Source organism: Heterocephalus glaber, unplaced genomic scaffold (genome assembly GCF_053883595.1).
Source record: "Heterocephalus glaber isolate CG9 unplaced genomic scaffold, H.glaber_assembly_v1.0 deba00001719, whole genome shotgun sequence".
Lineage (NCBI taxonomy): Eukaryota > Metazoa > Chordata > Mammalia > Rodentia > Bathyergidae > Heterocephalus > Heterocephalus glaber.
In genome coordinates this window covers 2467247-2489345 of record NW_028258432.1, presented here as the reverse complement: position 1 = coordinate 2489345, position 22099 = coordinate 2467247, and the positions used below count along the sequence as shown (strand labels likewise).

General features: G+C 48.3%; 1 protein-coding gene across 2 annotated transcripts; it reads right to left on the bottom strand.

Moving 5' to 3' along the window:
• Positions 1–3511: 3511 nt before the first annotated feature.
• Positions 3512–20825, bottom strand: Il17d (interleukin 17D). Of its 2 annotated transcripts, XM_004854872.3 has the most exons (3): positions 20505–20825; positions 19775–20064; positions 3512–4867 (listed from the first exon to the last, which is right to left on the bottom strand). In XM_004854872.3, the coding sequence occupies exons 1-3, from the start codon at positions 20517–20519 to the stop codon at positions 4549–4551; spliced, it is 624 nt and encodes a 207-aa protein (XP_004854929.1). In that variant the 5' UTR covers positions 20520–20825; the 3' UTR covers positions 3512–4548. The 2 variants fall into 2 exon arrangements, with proteins under 2 accessions (XP_004854929.1, XP_004854928.1); XM_004854871.3 differs by lacking the exon at positions 20505–20825 and having other exon boundaries at positions 19775–20224.
• Positions 20826–22099: the final 1274 nt, after the last annotated feature.

The following is a 22099-nucleotide window of genomic DNA, read 5'->3' as shown; positions in this document are numbered from 1 at the left end:
ACCCTCTTTATTTTTTGTTTTGAGACAGGGTCATACTAATTGCCCAAGTAAGCTCTAACTTGGTGATCCTCCTGTCTCAGCCTCCCAGAGTACAGAGATTATAGGCATGTGCCACAATGTTTTGTTTGGAGACAGGGTCTACTTGTCTCCTACGAGATTCCAAACTTATAAATAGCTGGTATCACAGGTGTGTGCCACTGTACCTAGTGCAGGCATTTTTTTGACTGCTAGTCCCAGATGATTTTGTTTTTATGAAACAGACATACAATGAAAATACAGTAATCAGATGCCTAGTGAATGCCTGAACCCTGGGATAGTATTCAACCCTGTATGTGGGGTTTTCTCTATACCTGCATACTTAGGATAAAACTTCATGGGGTAGACACAGTAAGAATTTGATAATAACTAAAAACAGAACATAATTACTGGTATGGCAATATACTGTAATAAATTTACCAGCCATCACTACACTTGTACATTAGGGGCCTTTTTTCTTTAAAAATAGGAGGCAGGGTAGCTAGGCATGGGGGCCCACACGGGCAATCCCAGCATTTAGGAGGCTGAGTCAGCACAGTAGCTGCAGGTCCACAACCAGCATGGCCCATGTAGTGAGTTCAAGACCACCCTGAACTACACAGTGAGATTCTGTCTCAAAAAGGCAAAACAAAATTATCTATCTGTCTGTCTGTCATCATCTGTCTATCATCTGTCCATTTCAGGGTCTCACTATGTTGCCCAGGATGCCCTCAAACTCCTGGGCTCAACTGATATTCCCACCCCAGCCTCCCAAGTGGTAGTGGGGACCACAGGCATGTGCCACTGCTTGCAGCTTCAGGGCCATATTAAGGAAAATAAAGGTTGCTTGACCATAAGCATTCCAACAACCGGCAGTTGATCTGGTCACAGAGACACACAGGGTGGTAGCATAGACAGCATGGACAAAGGAATGATTCAGCAGGATTGAGGGGGACAGTGTCAGCTCTTCTCCCAGCATGCAGAGAGGTATGCAACTCGAAACTTACGAGGTACTGCTGGAATTGTCCATGGGTAACCGAAACCAACGGTAGGGGACTACTGTAATGTCAGCGGACTGGAAAAGATCTTCATAACCAGCACGGCGCCTTCATTCCAAGGGCTGACAGTCTTCGAGGCAGACTATCTGAAGGAAGCATGCACCACGGCACTGTTTGGGAGGCAGGGAAGGAGAGGCTAAGTCCAGCAGCAAGCACTGCATCCCAGCAAAGCCTGGGAATGGGCAGCACCCACACAAATGAGCGTGGCCATGTTGACTGCACGGTAAAATAGAGAAGAGGGGAAGGATGTCACTGACCTTGGGCAGGCCTAATTTCTCTGGGCAGGAAATGTCCCTATTTGTGTGATAAAACCCAATACCCATTTCTTCCACCAAAGCAAAACACAAAACACACTGGTTTTAGCAAAAGAACAAAACCCTGTCCTTCCTTTTAGAAACAGCGTGGTCCCATACTCAGTCACCACCTCTGTTTCAACTTGTTAGCATCTGATTGCTGCTGCCTGGGTGAAAGCCATGCAGATTTCATTTTAAACTATATTTTATACAAAAGAAGGAATAGTCGTTCTAGGTGACAGACCTTTCCTCAAGCAATAAATACAGGATGAAGAAGGATTAGCTGGGATGACTGGGACCACTGTGCTTTAGGGTTTCCTTAGGGCCAGACACTGTCTGGGTGGGTGCTTTACCAACAGGGTTTAATCTTCACAATCACTGTAGCAGCTCAGCAAGGGAAAGGGACACAGGTGAGCACCTCTCACGTGTAAGGAGCTGGCACACAGAAACCAATTCCACTCTGGCGGCAGATCCTGTGTTTAGCTTAACAGGTTGCATCCAGGGGTGGTGAGATACACCTATGATCCCAGCACTCCAGGACGCTGAGGCAGGAAGATCACAAGTTCAAGCCTGGCCTGGGAAATTTAACAATTTAGGGAGACCCTATCTCAGAATAAAAAATAGAAAGGGATGGGGGGTGTAGCTCAGTCCAAAGGCCCTGGGTTCACTCCCCACTCCCACACCCTAAAGAAGCAAAGAAAGATTGTGTCTTGTCCACAGCTGTCCTCCAGGAGCTGTGTGCCTGCAACCAGGCAAGTGCTTGCTGTATATTTTGTTAGTTAGCTCTTTGTTGCTACAACAAAATGCCTCAGATAAGTAACTTATAAGAGAAAGGTTTATTTTGGCTCACAGTTCTGAAAGTGCCAGTCCAGGTCAAGCAGACTTGTCTGGACCTCTAGTGGGAATGCCAGATGGCAACAGCAGTGAGCATATGGCAAAGCAAAACTTCTACATCATGAGCCAGGGAGCAAAAGAGAAGGAGCCAGGGTCCCACAATCCTCTTTTAAGGACACGACTTTGGTGACCTAAAGATCCCACTCTGAGGGGGCTCCTCCTAAAGGTTACACATGGGCTTCTGGGGGATATTCAACATCCACACTGGGGGCTGGTGGTGTAGTTCAGTGGTACAGCACTTGCCTAGAGTGATTAGGGCTCTAGATTCAGTGCCAGCATAGGAATATAACAAAGCAAGCAAGCAAAAGGTAAGCAAGTAAACAACCCAAACTAGAGCAAATCATACTAAATGGATGAATATTCCTTTCAGAGAAAAAGCACAAAGACTGCCTTTGTAGCTGTTAGAATTGGAAGCTAGTTTCTTCCGGAAATGTGCTACCTTTTAGCAAGCTGAATTTAAGTAACACAATGAGTAAAATAGTGACATTTTCCTCTTGCAAATAGTTTAGTCTCCTTAATTCTTGCCTCCTTGGACACACTATTATGTTTGAGGAGCAGCCTGGGAAATGTTACACAGTAGCAGCAGCAAAACAGCTATTCAAATCACTGGTTCAAAAGGCAGTTTTTAATCTATGGATTTTTGTTATTAGCCTTCTGTATTCTGGACAGGAATATATTCTAGATATACCACTACCTGGAGTAACACGCACACCCACACACACACACAGGTCTGGACAAGGAACAAATGGAACAATCTAGAGTATCACTTTAAGTTTGAATTGATTTTGTCAATCTGGACTTTGTGCAGTGATATGTTTTACATGAACAACTCCTGTCAACATTTAGCAGGAGTAATTTTTGTCCTGATCAAACTCAGGCTGTCAGTAACTAGGGACATTAACCACATTATTTCTGTGGTAAATGAAGTTTAGGGGTAAAATACAAATAAAGAAAGGACATTTCTTGGTTTGGTTGGTGGTGTCAAAAGGATAAAAAAGATTAACCTTACATGACTAGTTGATCTTCACAAGACCAGATCAAATCCTGATTAATTTAAACCTCAAACACAAAATTAAAGATCTCTGTTGTTTCCTCTAAAAATCAGTTGGAGGTTGGGGGCATAGGTCAGTGGTAGGGTGTCTGCTTAGAATGCACAGGGCCCTGGATTTGATCTCTCACACCAAAACAAACAAAAAACCCAATACCTATCTAAGCTGAATTCAGAGAGAAATAAAATGCACAGAGCCAATATATCTTTCATCTACAGATGTTTTAGTGATGTAAAAATAGTATCTTTTACAAATAGTTATGTTCAGGGGCAGACTTTCAACCTGAAGAAGAGCCCAAATTGTAGCATACAGAAAGCCTCAATATTGATCTATGGAAATTCTGACTTGGGGTTGGGCTGCTTTTTCCTGGTATTTGGCCTGATCTGAGAGCCTTCATAACTAAGCCAGTATTTGCTTGGATTCTTCCTGAGAATTTGCAAAGATGTTACATTCTACCTCTTGTCCACAAATTGATCCCAGTGGCTTTCAAAAGTGAAAACATACACACAATTTAAATTTGTCTTACATCTGAGACAATTTATGGACTCATGAGTATAGCTTAGCTTCCTGGATTCTTGGGAGCCCCCAGAACTCCTACTGCCCACCTAACACCTGTGAACACCTTCGTAGAATGAAGTCAGTGTCCACCTTGCCTTGGCCGGCTGGCCACCCACAGCAGACCAAGTTCAGTGATCCAGCTATGTGCCAGCTAAAAAGAGTTCATCTGAGAATTCCAGCTATGCATCTAAAAATACTCTCAGAAGAAAACCGTATGTTTCTAATTGCTTATATGTCAAGTAAAATTTTTTAAAAATATTTGCTCTAAATTGCTAATATAAAAATAGTTTCTGGCTCTATGCAAAACAGTTGAATAAAGATGTAGGTATGAAGTTGACCCCTCAGGCCACACCTCCGCAACAGCTGAGGCAAGAGCCCTGCTCTTTTCCAAAACCAGTTTGCCCCGCCCAGTGCCGCACGCAATACCCGGTGCCTGGGTCACTGCCCATCAGCTTCCTACAATTCTGCCTATGCTCGCTTTTGCCTATAAGAAAACCAGGAGCTGCCCAGGTTCGATGTGTGCTGACTATGCTACACGGAAAGACTGCTCCATAGAGTCGGGCTTGCCCTTCTAGTTCCTGGGCGGGTAGGACCAGCCCCAGCAGCAGCCTGCAGCAAGGCACCTCCAGCAGCTGTGGGGTCAGCAGCAGCCCCCGCATGAGGCGGGGAGAAGTGGGGCCCTCAGGGGCTGCCTGGCTCATCACTGGGGCCAAGCAGCAGTTTGGCACCCTGCTTGTCGATGCTGGAGTTGATGCTGGCCGTGTCCTTCTCCAGCTGAGGAACGCAAGTGCAGCCGACGGGCACCGTGATGTAGGCCTCAGTGTAGACAGAACGGCCGCCGGCGCAGGCCGAGGTGCGGCGCAGGACCACAGCGGGCATGTACACGGGGGTACTGCGGAAGCGGAAGTCCTCATCGCCAAAGGGCCCGGTCAGGCAGCCCCGGCACAGGCAGTAGGCTTCGGGAAGGTACCGTGGGAACCTCGCTGGGTCATACGAAATCCTGCAGGAAAGAGTGGGTTTAGTGCACGCACACGTCTTATGCCTAGAAAGGAAGCTTCTTCAAGGATTTTCTTCGGAAACCAAGAAAGTGGAGCTGGAGCAAAACATTTGGAGATCATCAGACTGGAATGGGGCACGAGGTAGGTTAGTGTCCACCTGAAGCCCTGACCTCAAAGACACCAAGGAACTTGTACTTCGTTTTATCCTAAATGCAGAAGACAGCACTTACAGATATCCTTGATGGAGTCCATATAACCACCCTGAGTCTGCACTAACGTAAGTAGAAAAACATACATGCTGGCAGGCTACCACCGTAGCCTCCAGAGCGAGCCCTCTGTGACTGCCCCATCCAGCCTGCCAGGGGCTCTGAAGCTCCAGGACGGGCACCAAGGACAGGGGAGGCAGCGGGCTCTGTGTGGTAGGGCAGGCCTGGCCACCTGACTGCTGATGCATGGCCACAAGCAAAGACAGCTGCAGGACACCTAGTGGAAGGCCACGAGGTAGCCACACCTGTCACCTAGTGTTGCGGTTCACATGTTGGCTTGCTTTTTTTGTTGCTGAGACAAAATACCCAACCCCCCAAATTAAAGGAGGAAAGGTTTATTTAGCACAGTAGAGGTTTCAGTTCATAGTCTGATGGCTCCAAGGCAGGGTGGCATGGCGTAGGGGCGTCCAAGAGGAGAAATAGTCCATGGCAAGGAGTCGGCCAAAAGTACATTAGAACTTTTTCTGTCCCTTGTATTTTACGCAGGCTACCCACCCCAGCACTCACACCTTTAACCTTAACCAGAACTATGCCAAACGTATCAGTGGACTGATTTAATCATCACACACCCTTGATTCCAGCACCACACACTCCCTCCTGTGACTGCATGAGGCTTTGGGGAAATATCCAGACACAGCCATAACGTTCCTCCCCTGCCCCTCAAACTCGTCCATCTCCCTTTAGGCAAAAGGCATTTGGTTCATCTCTAAGAGTTGCCAAAGTCCTAATATTTTCAGCATTGCTGCAAAGTCCAGATCCAAAGTCAGATTTAGGGAAAATTCTCAGCTGCAAGCCTCTGTACAAATGAAACAAAAGTGAAACCCTTCTCACGTTCAATGGCGCACGTCGATATTTCCATTTGAAACGGTACGAACAGGAGGATACAAAGGAATGGGAGCAAAGCAAGACCAAAATCCAGCAGGGCAAACATTAGATCCCACAGCTCCCCTTCCAGCATCCCTGGCAGTCTGTGGCAAGTCCTGAGCTCCAAAGGGCTTGGGCGGCTCTGCCCCTACAGCACCGCCAGTGGTGGTAGCTCCCAGGGCTTCTCTCTTGGGCCGGCTCTGCTCCCTCCTGGCAGTTTCCCTCAGACGATCCACGTTCCTGGCTTCTCCAAGCTTCTGGGGTCTCCACTGCACCTTTGGCTTTACACAGCATTACATACTACACACTGCCTGGCCTCCCGGGCCTTTCTTTGAAATCTGGGTGGAGGCCTTCACAACTCTTCCATTGTTTTTTTTTTTTTTTTTTTGTGGTACCGGGAATAACTCTTCCATTCTTTATGCCCTTAAAACCAGTAAAACATGGATGATGCCAGGGTCTGCTGCCAGTTGGAGCAACAGCCAGGCTTCCTTCTCTCTTGGCTGTAGGAGTCAAGTGCCTGGATTGCTGAGTGCTCTGAACCTAATCCAAAGAACAAATTCTTTAGGCTGCCACAATTCTGAACATAGTGCTCTGGGGCTTTCTTTTCAAATATAATAATAATATAGCCGAACTACAGAAAAGTAAGAAGCATGTGCCACTTATATATAGCCTTCTAGTACTGGGCAGGGATGTTTACTACTCCTTTGGTCTCAATAATCAATTATATGGTTGTTTTAAAAATCTGTCACATCCAAACTAAGTGACATTCTACAAAACAACTCACCACCTGGGGCAACACATGAGCTGGACTGGGTCCTGGGGCAGAGAAGGGGCATTAGTGGGGCACTTGAAATAAGGTCTGCAGATTAGATATTACTATTCGTTTACTAATTTTGATCAATTCGCTGACTTACATTTCAGACCATCTGTGTACAGGGTAGCCTACGGGAGTTCCTTGTCTCGATTCCACAACAGTTTTCACTGCCTCAGAGAGTCAAATGCCAAACAAAAAATGAAGAGGAAATATTTCCCAAGTTCTAAGCCTCCTCCCCCTACCCTGGGACAATCACAGAAATCTGAAATCGGCAACCACTGAAGCTATTAAGGCGTACTGGTTGTACTGATGCACAGCGGTTGGTTTCACAGAGCCCTCAGCATTGGGAGATGCACAGGCTTATGAAGACCACTGAACAACTGTGAAGCCACCAGGTGCCCTCTAGGTTTGGCTTGTGGCAAGCATTCCAGACCTGCCCCTCCAGGAGCACGTAGGTCAGTAGGCAGGACAGGCTGGTATCCACCACCACAGTCCACAGCTGTAGGGGCAGGGGCCTGATGAAACGGCTCAGAGACATGGGAGATGAAGTTAAAGGACAAGGGGCCTTCACTGAGCAAAGGAGAGGGCTGGGGGAGCTGCCAACAGCAGCAAGCAGACAGACTGGAGGCAGAACACAGATGGCCACATGGTGGGAAACTTTAAGAAGTCACTGCAGCTGGAGTGATGTGTTTAGGTGTGAGCACAGGGATGTGCATGCAAGTGTGAGCATGTGTGTGTTATGTTAGCATGTTTGAGGGAATATGTAAGTGTGGAAGTGAGCATATGCACATGTGTGAGTGTGAATATCAGCGTGAGTGTGCACATGTGTGGAGGTGTGATCATATGATTGTGGGCACAGATGTGAGCATGTGTGTGCTCATGTACATTTGGGGTGGAAATCTGGTGAGAAATTTGAGATGTGAAAGAGCCCTGGGTAGACTCATGGGAACCCTCAAAAGGAGGGTGAACTGCCCAGCGGATGATGAGAATTGGGGGGGAAGTCACCCCACAGCAGGACAGGTTTGGAGCACCAAGTGGGGGCTTCAGATCATGTGAGGCCTCCTGGACCCCTCTCTGGTGATGTCAGCTTGACCTGAGGGCATCAATCACCCCAGATTCACCTTTAGGTGCCTTCTCCTCATCCTCTGTCAGGTCTCATCATCCTAGGTGTCACTGAGGAACAAGGAGCACTCTGGCGTCACCCTTGTTACTTTATAGGTGAAACTGACAGTCCTTCAAGGGTATGACGGTGAGGGGCTCATCCAATTAAACTATCCACCTTAGTCCTCCACTTGGGCACCAGGAAGGACCTATCCACCCCCACTGCTACCCTTTTAGACTTAAGGCTGTGACAAGACACCTGCACACACACTTCACTCTCTCTGCCTGGGACCTGGGAGATGAAAGTGAGGATGAATATAGGCAGTTTTCATTGTAGTGTTGAGACCAGGAGGATACCCTGATAACAGGAAGGTGTTACAAAGTACAGGCAACACAGACCAAACCCACCACCCACGGCTGTGTCATCAGTGCCAGCAAGACCAGCGCCAGAAAGGCTAGCCTGACAAATTAATAAGGAGGCCAGTCGGGACCTGAACAAGAAGTCACAAGAAAAGCACCAGGAACCTTGGCAGAGCCAGGAATGGCTGCTGAGCTCAAGTTAATCCTCTAGTTTCCTGCCTGGAATCTGGGAAGTCACTAGCCAGGAGTGTCTTTTGGTTAGAGAATGGTGCAATGAGAAAGAATGGCAAAATACTACACCCAGGAACCTTTCCCTTCCCAGACACAGAAATGGGCCCCAGGAAGAATTGTGTGCTGCAGTCTTGCCTCTGTAGGAGCAATTGCTCTCTCATTTTCACATTTCCTGCACACTGCTTTGTACAAACTTGGGACAGGGATATGTTTGAAACACATCAAGTTTTCCCCTCTGATGTGATCTCAGAAGTGGCCCTGGGGCCACGTGTGAAGGCTGGCTCCAGTGAGTGACAGCTGGCCTGGCTTAGTCCAAGAACAAAGCACAAGATCTCCCGGGATGATCAGAGGTGATGGAAACTGAGCTCAGGGAGGAATGCAAGTGACAGCAGAGACAGAACACTGCTGCCCTTCGGCCTGCACATGGTAGGAAACAATCTGAAGCGGTTCCGGGAGAACAAGCTCAGAGAACAATGAGTGCATTCCCAGAGAAGGACTCGGCCACCTGATGTACTCTTCTGATGCCCGAGTATAGCTGGGGCATTTACTGGCACAAACTCCTTGATGTAGCTTGCCCTCCCACTTAAAAACATGAAATCATTTCTATTTCAATGCAACAGAGGCTGAATATAATTGCCTCCCTCAAAGCCACCAAGAGACCCTAACTCGGGACCTGGGGTAGGGGGTTGACTTCCTGTTTCTGACTGGAAACGCATCGTTACACAGGAGTGAAAGTGGGGATAAAATGGCCTCAGCATGTGGCTTGCCAGCTCTGGAGGCCAGGAACTTAGCCCAGTAGGAAAAAGCAGGAGGAGTCAATAAGAAGCTTGGACATAAAATTTTGGTGCAACTTAGTGACCAACCAGCAGTCTTGCGTAAATCACTCTGCCTGGTTCTGCAAAGTGAAGAAGGTGAATTTGTCATCTAGGCTACTTTCTTCAGCTCCCTGAGAACATGTTATTTGTATCAATGGTTTATGCTTAGGAAAGATACGTGGCTCTCAAAATACAATGGGTCTCAAAGGTGTTGGGAAACTCTCCCAAAATTAAGTCTATGAAGTCAACGCAATTCGGACCAAATTCTAGTAAGATTGCTCTGAGAACTTGGTGAGCTGACCCTAAAACTCACAGAGAGAGAGAAGAGCTGGGAATGGTCAAGATCCTTTTGAAAAAGAAGGAGTGGGCAGACTAACTCCACCAGATAGGAAGACATTATAAAACTTGGGATGATCAAGACATCTGGCAGTGCCCTGGGAACACTAAGGGACAATCAGCTTCCCTTGCTCACAGCTCAAATTCCTCTGAAAAATTCTTTCATTGCAGGAGATTAAGAAGGTGGTGCAAACAAGATTCCAAGTGTGGTTGTCAGACCACCTACAGCAGAACCATGTTAAATGTAGGAGGTGATGGGCATGCTAATTACCCTGATTTGCTCATTACATAATACACATGTATCAAATCAGCACATCATACTCAATAAAAATATACATTAAAAAACAACCAGTCCGTCAGGTTCTCAGACTTCACATACACCCACTGAGAAGCTCCATGCTAACAAACTAAGCAAACTGCTTTGTCATTCAAACCTGGAGTCACTGATTCACATGAAGCAACAGAAAGCCCTTCCCAGCTGCACTGCCAAAGTCACTTGAGGTAACATCTCCACAGGAAGGTTAGCTGTTGTTTAACCACCGGTACATTGACTGCAGCTGGCCACAAACAATTGCATATTCCCAAGTACACCTGGGTTACATGAGCAGCCCATGCTGTGAGTCTAACTTGTACAGGTCATTAATAACCCCACAAGAATTAGCACTGCTAATGCAGTGGCCTTGAGATCTCAGTTGTTCTACACTGGAGGTACGTACATGAGGCGTTTATTTAAAATAGTGATGCTGTTCCCTCACCCCTAGGATTCTGAATTAATTGCTCTGGAAGAGATTGGCTTTTTTTCCCCTGCTCTCCAGATAATTCTCATAGCTATGGTACAGGCCATCTGGTCTCCACATTTAAGAGAAGTAATATGTCAAAAAGACCAGGATCTGAGGACTAGGGGTGTAGCTCGGCAGTACAGCACTTGCCTGGCATGTGAGAGGCCCTGGGTTACATTCCCAGCATTGAAAAAAAAACAAACAACAAAAGACACTGGTTTGTGTGAACCTTCCAATCACTCATTTACCTGCTGGGACAACTCTGTAGTTAGAGAGGGGAGTTCATGATGGTATATGGAAAGTCTGTGTACCGTGGGCCCAGGTGACAGGCCAGTGCCATGGACTTGTGGGCTGACAGGGAGTAACTGGGGACACTAGAGGCCACAGAGTTTCCCTCTGCAGGGAAGCTGTAGCCAGCAGGCCCATCGCCTCCACCTTCCTTCCATTTGCTAAGGCCCAAGAGAGCCAAAGAGCTTGCTACATGCTGCCAAGAAGCTCTGAAAAATGCTCTTTTGGCCCCTACAAGAAACATCAGTTGTGCATTTGTCCCAAGAGAGGACATGGAAAAATCGGCCAGGGAATGGAGTGGGCCTAACCTGGGCACAGATCCCAGGGGCTTCAGATGTGGCCAAGGAGAACTAGAGGTCAGTCCTGCTCTGTTTGGGACTGTCATCCTAAACGGCACCCAGGCCAGGGCTGAAGGTGAGCCAGTGAGGCGGCTACAGAGCAAATCCAGCTTTTCTGTCAGTGAGCCAGCTCAGGGTCACTAGGAGCTGGAAGGCTCAGCTTGCCTGTCCTTCTGTCACTCATGAGGGGAAACCGAGGCACTGCCTAGGTCGGAGGCTTGTCCAAAGTCTCCCAGTCACCTGCACCATAAGCTAGGTGAGCTGCATGGTACTAAGACTTGGCTCTGTGGTTGGTGGGAATTTAGCAGCCAGTCAGGTGCCAGGTGAGTGGCAAAGGCACAACCAGGAAATTCATTCGTTCTGTGTAAAATGTGCTCATCCAGGAGGCTAGGGAAGAGGAAAGGGAGACTCAGGCTTTGGACAAGAATTTGGAAGATCACTGTGTGGGTGGGGGGTGTGTGTGTGTGTGTGGGGGGGTTATGGAAGGAAGCAGAGGAAGAGAAATGGGTGTGAGAGCCCACTTTCACAAAGGCTTATATTCTTTCGCCATGAAAATGACATGCACTTGGGGCAGCCGGGAAACATCTCTTCAAAGGAGAAACACAACTCATGCCCACTGGGTGGTTCAGCTGTCCCATCAGGGGAAGCTGCAGAATGCAGGTTCAGAGCCATCCCTGACGATTCTGTCCTTGGGGCACAGAGGTGGTGCCTGTGCTTGTATGCATCTGGCTCCCAGTGTGACAGCTGCCCCACACCGGTTGGGAGGGAGGGGCGGGCAGCCGACACCACATTAGCCTAGCCTCTTTCTTTAATTCCAGAAAAGTTGCTGGTATTTTCTGTTTGACCACTTAGTAACTTCACACTTAATGTCCTTCACACTTTTCACGTGTCCTCTCTGGAAGACAGACACCAAAAGGAATGTCATTTTGTGGCATGTGTGGAACTTCCTGCATTTGCCCAAATCCTTCTCTTGGCATGAAGGGCATACATACACATTTTATTCAGGTGAGGCATGCTGAATGAAATGTTGCCCAGGGAATGAAATATTGTCATCCTCCTGGCTACTTTCTAGATGCTAAAGGACAGTCCAGCCCTTGGGGGAGATGACTATCAAAGCAAACTGATAATCCTGTGACAATGCTCCATGACAATGCTCTTATTTTTACTCTGTGGAACAGTGATAGGTCCAGTAGAGCCGGCTGTATTCTGAGAAGCCTACAGGGGGGTAAAGTCTGTGGTACTTTGGCCAATCCAAGGTCATGTATCCATAAAAAGACTCTTTCAGGGGGGAAAATTCTGCATGTCTCCTTTTCCACAGCCATGGATGAACATGAGCAACACCTCGCCCTGTGTCTGGGCTGAGGGTGCATCTCCCAGCCAGACCTGTCCTCTGACAGTTCTGTGATCTCTTCCCTCACTTTCTCTAACTCTGCTTTTGTTTTTTCTTAATAAAGCATCATTATTATAAGATGGTGCAGAAAGGACACAGTGCTTGTGTCCTGATACGGATACGGATAATACGTATATATCAAATATGACACACAGCTAAGTTATTTATTACAGGAATATAGACTGCCCTTGAAGACAGAAAGGTTAGTTTGTCTTAAGCCACAGAATGACCCATAGGTTGGAAGCAAGAACCCAGGAAATAGTTACCTCACTAAGGAAAAACATTATTTAAAAAAAAAAAAAAAAGGTCAAGGATCCCAGACCCAAATTCCAGACCAAAGGGCTGGGCTGGCCCGGTGCTGCCCCCTGTTGGCCACAGTGGCCACTGCGAATGCCTTTTCTAGCGAGGGAGGTGGCCTCACCGGGGCACGGAACCCTGGGGGCTTCTCAGTCTTTGAGGACCCTTTGCCCTTAGCACTGGCACACGGGTGTGAAAGCATATAAAGGGGGAGGGTACATTAAAAAAGATAAATGGAAATATTTTTTAAAGGATTATTGGTTGCAGTGGGGATAACTTTCTCTAATGTTATGCAATTGTCCCCCCTTGTCAACGGGAGTCCCGTTTGGAGTGTCCCTGTGGGTGTCTGAAACTGCAGATAGCCCTGAATCTTGCATGTACTGTGTTTTCCCTACACATACTATGTCTTATCAAGTTTCATCTGTAACTTAGGCACCCTAAGAGATTTCAGAGTGAAGAGGGTGTGTGCATGTGGCCTCTCTCAAAACATCTCCCTGTACCTAACGTGCACACCCTTCTTGTGATGGTGGGGGATGACAGAGTGCCCACGTGACAAGCCAGAGGGAGGCAGATGACACGGGGAGGCTATATGGCACCAGGCGTCTACCGCAAATAAGGGTCCTCTGAACACAGCCATCGCAGCACCATTCAGCTGCCGGACCCACCGGATGGGAAACGGGAGGAGGCTGGTGGACATGGGGTGGACACGCTGCCATGAGGGGCCATGGGCGCCCCAGGCAGGACGCAGTGGGAGAGTGCAGGGTGTCACCACTCTATTCAGAGTGGAATGAAACTTAAAACTTGTAAATTATTTCTAGAATTTTTTGTTGAACAGTTTTGGACTTGATTTCAGGTAACTGAAACCACAGAAAATGAGACGGCAGATAAGGCAGGGAGTCGATGACTGCACTCCTAACTTTTCTTTCTCTGTCATATTCCTTTGGCGATTTGTTCCAGAGAAAGTGATGTAACTCATGATTTTAGGGGAGGCTCAGGGACTGGAGCTCTCCACTGTACTCCCGCAGGCTCTGCACGGCCCTCAGTCAATATTTGATAAGTAAATAGGTTTCTATGTTGATAAAATGGAATAATTAATGGACAGCCTACATGGCACACCGGATATTTGACTTAGCTAAACTTAAAGAGTCAAAGGACAAGCAAACAAATCCTTTTTATAAATCCAGCCTTTCTGACTGACATACTGATAACATGCTGCGTCGATGAGCACTGGAGGATGGACTTATCAGAGTGTGAGGCTCACTCTAACGCAGGGCAATCTCGATGGGCCACAGGTAGCTGAAGCTGGACTTCGGTGCTCAGGTACATTTAGTGAACAGAAGATAGTCTCAGGCACATAGAGAGCACCTCATTCTTCTTCACAGCTGTGTAGTGCTTTATCCAACTATTCCACTTGCTTAACGCTGGATGTTGAGGTGGCTTCCAATCTGTGCTGTTACTCATGTGTGTCCATGTGCTTCTAAGGCCAAGCCACCGAAGAGAATTTGTTTTCTTCTGACTTCCCCTCTTCCCAAGGTCTCCCCAGGCAGACGTTGCATTTACTTCAGCCAGGCACTTTCACTGGCTGACTCCCCTGTGCAGGCTTACCCTGCCTGGGTGCCTGATTGTACCTGTCCTGTTGTGCTGGGGGTGGCCCTGCTGCCTGCTCAAATTCCCCTGTGGCCAGTGTGTGTATTTTTAAGTCACTCAAACTCCCCGTCCCCTGTCCTCTGTCCTGTTTCTCAGTTTTTCTTTCCATTCACTCTCCAGTTGTTACTGCTATCCATGGAGCTGTTTACTGCAAAATAAATCTAGGTATAGTGTCTTGGATTCCCTGGAGGAAAAGAGAAACAAAGCCTAAAAATAAATTACTGTTCATTTTTCATACCCTAGAGAAAAGTTATCTTCAGACTACTACTCAAATTGGAAAAATGTAAACAATTTAAAATTGCTGAGTGTACAGGCAAGTGTTTCCCTTTGCGCTCCATTATACATGGGTGATGTGTCTTTAAACCTTAATAACTTCAGTGTCTTTGCAAAAAAAATTCTTAATACATTAATCTGGCCTAAAAAAATCCTTACTGAGCAATCAGATTGATTTTATTTTCAGCACTTTTGTTTTTTAAGCAAAAGAAAAACAAACATTATGCCACAAAGTAAATAAGAAAATATTTTTATGTTTTGGGAGTTGAATGTTGTTTTCCTAACAGCACATTAAGCAGGAGCCGTGGCTCAATGGAATCCAGCTCTACAATTTCAGAGGTGTCACTTGGAGACAATCCCTTAATCTTCAGGCCTGGGGTCCTTGGAGCCACAGGGCTCTGAAATCCCACCACAATGTCCACTGTGCCTCTTTTGTTTCTCTACAGTCTTCATGGGCAAAGAGTTCCCTTCTTATCAAGGCTCTCAATATATTCCAGGCTAAAGATATGCTGGAGCTTCACATTTTCGGTATCTGCTTTTTCCTCAGGATAGAGTAATTTCCTTTTCTGCTCTCAATTTAAAAATGAAAATGTCTTTATCCAGGCATGGTGGCTGGCCGATCTACTTGGGGACTTTAGAGCTCTAACATTCTTCCTCATAACTGGGCAGTGTTTTATCTAACTCATCTGTTGCAAGATATTTAGATGGCTTCCAAACCTTACTCCTCTAGCAATGGACTCATACCCTTATGTACCTATTATGTGGTACATGGATGTGTAGGTCTAAAGGGAAATACTGATGAGTAGAATTGCTGGGCCAAAGGATATAAGAGTTTATAAATTTGATAGTATGTCAGGTGTGGTGGCACACCCCTGTAGTCCCAGATACTCAGGAGGCCAAGGCAGAGGGATCACTTGAGCCCAGAAGTTCAAGGTCAGCCTGAGCAACCGATTGAGACCCTGCTTTGAAAAACAATTCATGTCTTCCACAAAAGTTGCGCCAATTCACACCCTTTGACTGTATAAGAATGGCTCTTCTTTCTTCCATACACCCTTGCCTGATGGTTGAAAAAAGTGCTTCCCAGTGTGTTTTTAACATGCATTTCACTTACTGTGCCTGCGGTGATCAGTTGTGGATGTGTGAAGCACTTGAGCCATGTGACTTTCCTGGGGACCATCCCTGACTGTGGCTCATCTTCCCATGACATCCCTGGCCTTCTTCTTACTGGTGTAGAGGAGTTCCACAGGAAATTAGTCTTTTGTGACACAGGTTGCAAATATTTTTTGCCCCTGCTTTGCCCTTCCTTGTCTTTTTCTTATTTTGCCAAGAGGAAATGGTGTATGATTATGTAATTGCCTTTCCCTATCTCTTCTTTTATGGTGTTTGGAGACTGAGCTCCTAGGTAGGCCGGCTCCATTCCAAGATTATAAATTGCATGTGTTTTTCTCCATCGTTGTGGTTTTATTTTTTAATTTAAGTCTTTGAATCATCTGGGATTTGTCTTCACACAGGAGTGAGATTCACTTGTGTTTCTTCCAGCTGGCGACCCAGCTGTCCCAACACCATGATGCACTTCTCCTGCAGACCCGACAAGCCTCCAGATACTTCAAGTGTCTATTTTAATACCCATCTTAACCATCTGAAGCAATTTTTCCTGTTCCTATTGGTATTTCTGACTTGTAGTCCGTTTCCCTAGCCATTGTTCTTCAACTTCTCTCCGATTGTTTTGCCTGAAGAAATACAGATATCTTGTTCTTCATTATCCACAGGGGACCCTCGAGGATACCAAATTCTCCAGGTGCTAAAGTCCCTTCTATAAAATGATACAGTATTTGCATAAAACTTACACATATCCTTCTGTGTACTTAAATCACCTGTATACTTAAATCAGATTACTTATGATACCTACAGTACAAATGCCATGTAAGTAGTGCTGTTTTATTGATTAGGGAATAATGACAAGAAAAAGGTCTGTATATGGTCAGCACAGATGCAATTTTTTTCAAGTACTTTTGACCTGCAGTTGGTTGGATCTGTGCAGAACCTGCAGATAGGTGGGAGAGTGCGTGACCTTTGAATGTAGTTAATGGTCCTGCAGGGGAGCCTTGGACACTCCACTAAGAAGCCATGCTCGTACCTTTTCAAACCCTCATGCAGAAGAGGCTCATGGGCCTCACCTTCTTGTCTTTCCATTGACCCAATGGGGTGGAAAGCGGTAATGGGGGAGGGGACAGAGAGGTGAACTCCTGGCAGGAAAGCAGGGCTGGCTTTTAGGGCCAGCAGTTAGGAGCCCTGGCTAGCACCAGCCCCTGAACACAGTCTTTCCTCCTGAGGTAGAAGCCACTGCCCTCTTTGGTCACAGGGAGCAGTGTCATCACTGTTGCTAAACAATGTGACAAATGCACATGATGCCACCTGATGTGGCTACTGCTCCTGTTCCCAGGACCACCCAGCCCTGACATTCTACACAGGACCGATCAGAGCAGCCTCACCAGGGGCCCTCAAGCCTGCAGATGACCTTGCCCACAGCAGAACACCAAGGCTACAAACTCGTGATTTGCCCTATAGCCCTACTCTCGCTCCTAAGCTCCTAAACTTCCATGCCCATGACCATGCCAACTGTCACCTGCACACCCCTCAAGCACGTGAAACTCAACAGGCCCAATACAAGCTCCTTGCTTTCTCTAAAACATCTGCTCTTCATACTACCAACGATCTAGGCCAGAAACATGGAAGATGAGCACACAAGAGGACCTGAGACTCACTGCACAGCCCCTTGAGCCCAGCCCAACATCCATTCACCTGGGAGACTTCTGCGATCGGGTAGAGGGATGCAGAAACAGTAGCTTCTGCGCAGAGAAAGAAGCCACACTGTCATCTGGAGAGATCTCCCTTTAAACATCTTTACATTTCAAAGCCACAGCCATGACTGCAGGGTGGAGAGAGAGGATAATTGCTGACCCACTCTGCTGGGTCTTCGGAATGGTGGGAAGTGAGAGGACAGGCAAGACAACGAGGCCACGTGAACAATGGTCCAAGGTGGTGCCCTGGAAGCATCCGATGAAGAGCAGGCTGAGGTAGAAGGGGTGGAGGATACGAGAGCTCAGTCTGCACAGCAGGCAGGTGGAGGGATGCCAGAATGTTAGCTTCCCTGGGCAAAAGTAAACCCTCTTCCACCAAGCAGCCGGTGGAGGGACGGGGGAAGCCCAGGTTGTGTTTTAGGTAAATCATCACATTTTGTGTGGACTGAAGCCTTGATCCAGGACACATTTCCTAGCCCTCCTTTGCCCGCACCCCATCCTGAATCCGTCACCCATGAAACCCAGGATTTTCTTTCCTTCTTTAATTAACCTCTCTCATGTGTACGCTGGCCTCGGTTTCTCCCTCCCACTGCCTGGGTTGGGACTCTCATTGCCTTGGCTGGAAGCACGGTGGTGTCTGTCCCACATCCCCTTCATCGGTCACTAGGACACTGGCTACTCCGGTTTGGACCCTAGGCATCCCCGTCACGTCCACGTGGTAAGGGCTTGCTGGGACCTCCCTGGAGGCTGTCATTGGGAGTGTGCAGTCCCTGGGGACTGAGACTCCAGTCCCTTCTCTTTTCACTTCAGCTTTTCAGTTAGAGAGCGAGTGGTTTTGTTCTGCCACCCCACTAACAACACCCCTAAAGGCAATGGGTCTGCATGATCATGCACCGGACCTCTCAAACTGTGAGTCAAACAAGCCTTTCCTCTTTATACACTGATCACCCCAGGTATTTGTTTACAGCCATGGAAAGCTGACAAACTCTCCTTCCTAGAACATGAAGTAGTTTCATGGCTTCCTTGATGAAAACCATCCTACCAGGCTAAGACTGCTGCTCAGCGAAAGCGCGTGTGGCCCCTGAATTCTGTCCCCAGGATGGGAGGGGAATCGTGATGGGTGAGTCTAAGTGTTGAGCACGACTTGCTCACAAGGCCCCATCAGGTCCCTGCTCCCACTCCAGCGTCCACAGCACACACTCAAACCCCTTTCAAGCTGACAGCTCTTTGTGGGGGCTCCCGGGTGTTCCTTCTGCTGGCTGCCAACTGTCCTTCCTCTGAGCCCTCTTCCACAGGCCACCCTCCTCCTCCACGGACCACCCTCATCCTGGGACTGCTCCTGCCTTCTGCCAGACTGCGAGCTGTCCTCTGAGGGCAGGGGACTGTCGCCAGCGCCTGCACAGGCCATGCTGGCTGCACGCGCTGCACAGTCCCATTTTCTGGCTTCCCGTTTGGCTGCTCCTTCTTTCTTCTGAAATCACCTCCTGAGCAGGCCAATCTTAGGATTTCACCCATTCTCCATGTCTTTTGAACATCCAATATCATGTGCATCCTCCTAAATCCAGCCCACACCAGCTTTTCCCACCTTTTGTTTTTTGAGACAAGGTCTCCCTAGGATAGTCCAGGCTGGCTTTGAACTCAAGATCCTCCTGTCTCCAGAGTGCTGGGATTAGAGGCCTGCCGTACCACCTCAGGTTCCCTGTAAATTGTCATACGCTGGAAGCCCTTCCCATCGTGTCCAATTCTACCCTTAAAGGTTTCTTTCCCAGTCAGCCCCACTGCTCCCCAAGAGTTGCTTGCCCAGCAGCCTCCAGCCAGCACAGCTCTCAAGACATGTCTACACTCTTACACCTTCGGAACTGCCACTGGCCTCCCGTGCACAACTCCACAGGAATCAATAAAGGATCACTTGGCCTCGGGAGCCATGCGTACCGTACCTGGCAAAGATAACTGACGCGTAGGGGGCATGGGAGGGTAAACAAGGGCACGCAGGATTCCTTCAAAGGAAGTGGAACAGCTCCCAGTGGCGTTGCGCCATCTGCCCTGCATCTTCTCGCCCAGGTGCCCGCGCCCAGGTGCCCGCGCCCAGGTGCTCGCCATGCCCCACCCCACCCCTGCCGACCTGGCCTGACCCTACCCGACCTACCTCACTCAGCTCTGCCAGGTTTTACCCTGGCCCTCCCCTCGGCCCAGTCCTACCCTTGGCCCCGCCCCCACCCCGTCCCACCCTCCGGTCAGGCCTTCGACCCCGCCCAGGCCTTCGACCCCGCCCCGCCCCGCCCCGCCCCGCCCCGCCCCGCCCGGCTCACCTGTAGGCCCAGGGCGAGACGCTGCGCAGGTTGGCGGGCGGCCGGAAGCGGCGGTCGGCGGGCCTGCCCCCTGCCGGGCAGCTCGCATTGCGCGCCTGCTCGCGGGGGCCCAGCTGCAAGGTGTGGTGGAAGGCGCTGAGCACGCCGGCCGCCAGCCTCCCGTACAGCTGCTCCAGGAGCTCCTCGGGTCGGTCCGCGCAGCCCCGCTGCCGCGCCGGGCGCCTGCCCGCCCTAACCGCGGCGCGGCCCGGCGTTAGCGCCAGCAGAAGGCCTGCCACGAGCATCCAGACCTGCGGGACAGGCCGCGCCGCAGAACGTAAGCCCCCGAGCATGGGCGCAGTGCGCACCGGTCCCCGAGCGCCCTCGCCGCCTGCTCGCCGCCCGCGGGGCCCCCGAGGTCCCGCTCACCGCCGGCCCGCACGCCCTCGACCCCCGCCACCGCCGCCGCCCCGAGCCCGGGGCCGCGCGGGGGTCGGGTGCGGGGGGCGCGTGCACGTGTGCGTGTGCCTGCCGGGCTGCTGCGCGGCGGGCTGCGAGTGCCCGTGATGCCGCCGCCCACAGGGGTCCCGGCGCCACCGCCCGGCCCGCCGCGCTCGGACCCGCGCCTGCCCCGCCTCGCAGCCTGCCGCCCGCCGCACCCTCGCGGCTTCTCCGAATGCAGCCGGGTGCACGAACGCCGAGCAGCTCTGTGCCCCGTGCCTCCAGAAGCGCCCCCGTGGACTGCACTCACCAGTGTTCCCAACATCTCCCGACAGCCTTTTCAGATCTGGTAAGAGGTGTGTTGAGCGGACCTTTAGCTGAATAAACAAAAGGGCCGCACCACCGAGGACTGCTGGGTGCTCTGGTCGGGCCGGAGCTGGCAACCCGGCTGTGCGCGCCGACCGTGCGATCCCCACTGGCGGAAGGAGGAGGTGGTAACTGGCCGGAGGTCTCCACAGCGCACAGCTGGGGCCGACAGGATGAAGTTAGTGGAGGCAGAGTTTGGCTCAGGAAGAGGATTTCTCAAGGAACGAAAGCAATCCAAGAATAGAATACACCAGCTGGAAAAAGATTACACTCAAAACCTAGAAGGATTCGCCTTCTTAGGGCTACTTCCTGAGTTCCCTTGTTTTGAAGAAATATATTAGAGATTTTTCAAGTCTCTTTTTTTAATAAGGCGAGAGGAGGCTAAACACCTAAACACCTGTAAAATGATCCTGTGCCTATCAAGCCCTAAACGCAAAGCACTAAATACTTCCCCCAGCTTTTGTGGCTGTAAATGGGCATCATTTGGTCTGTTATTGCAATGTTGGAGAAATCTTACCCCATGATCACGAAATTGTAAGTGTACCCATCATGTAATATGAGCCTAATATTCTGTGAATAAAAAAATATATACTGAAATAAAGGACTATATTATACTTCAAGAACAAAAGAAAACTTGTTCGTGTGTTCATTTACAAATAAATGCTTAATGCTTTCTAGGTGGCAGCTAATGAATATGATCGTGTTAAAGTAGTCATGCTTTAAAAATGAAAACAAATGATCAATACCAGCTGAAAGTGTGCAAACACATGACTGAATAATTTTCAGCTTTGGCATTTGACTAAATTGTAAACCATTGGTTAAACTACATTTCATTTATGCTATTTAGAAAAATACTTTCATATGCCTTAATCTAACCGAAGAGTTTAGTAATTGCTGTTTTTGTTGCTAAAAATCCCTCTAGAATCTCCACTTAAAGCAATTTATAGCTCTTGGTGAGTTAACATTTATTTTGGGTTATAAAACACTTTGACTGGCAAATAAATGTTCTTTGTTTCCAGTAAAATGGGAATAAAGGCATCAACATTCAAATACTGCTTATTTTCTATTTGAAAAAAAAAGCTGTGGGAGTCTTAAGAGAGTCTTTAGGAAAGAGAGTTCCTTGGGACTGTTCACTCTGTCTCATCCTTTTATACGTATGATCACACAGTACTGAATTCTTAGTTTTATTATTCAATAGAATATTTTCTGCTGTCTGATAAAATGACAACTTCTCGCTTCTTGATTACCTTGGAAATGGAAAACATTTGCTTTCCAATAGTTTTTATCTTGACCACAAATACTGAAAATGCTCACCTAGTTGTTAGAACATAAAATTCATCTGTGAGACTAAACAATAGTCTTATAAACAAAGGCAATATTTCAGGTGTTTATTGTATAATGAATTCTGTAAATGTCAACATTTATGAAGATGTAAAATGCACTTGTTAATAATGAGTCCAAATTGAATACATTCAAATGGAAAAAAGGCTACACTCAAATTCATGTTCCCTTAGAAATTGTATGCAGGGTTCTTTACTG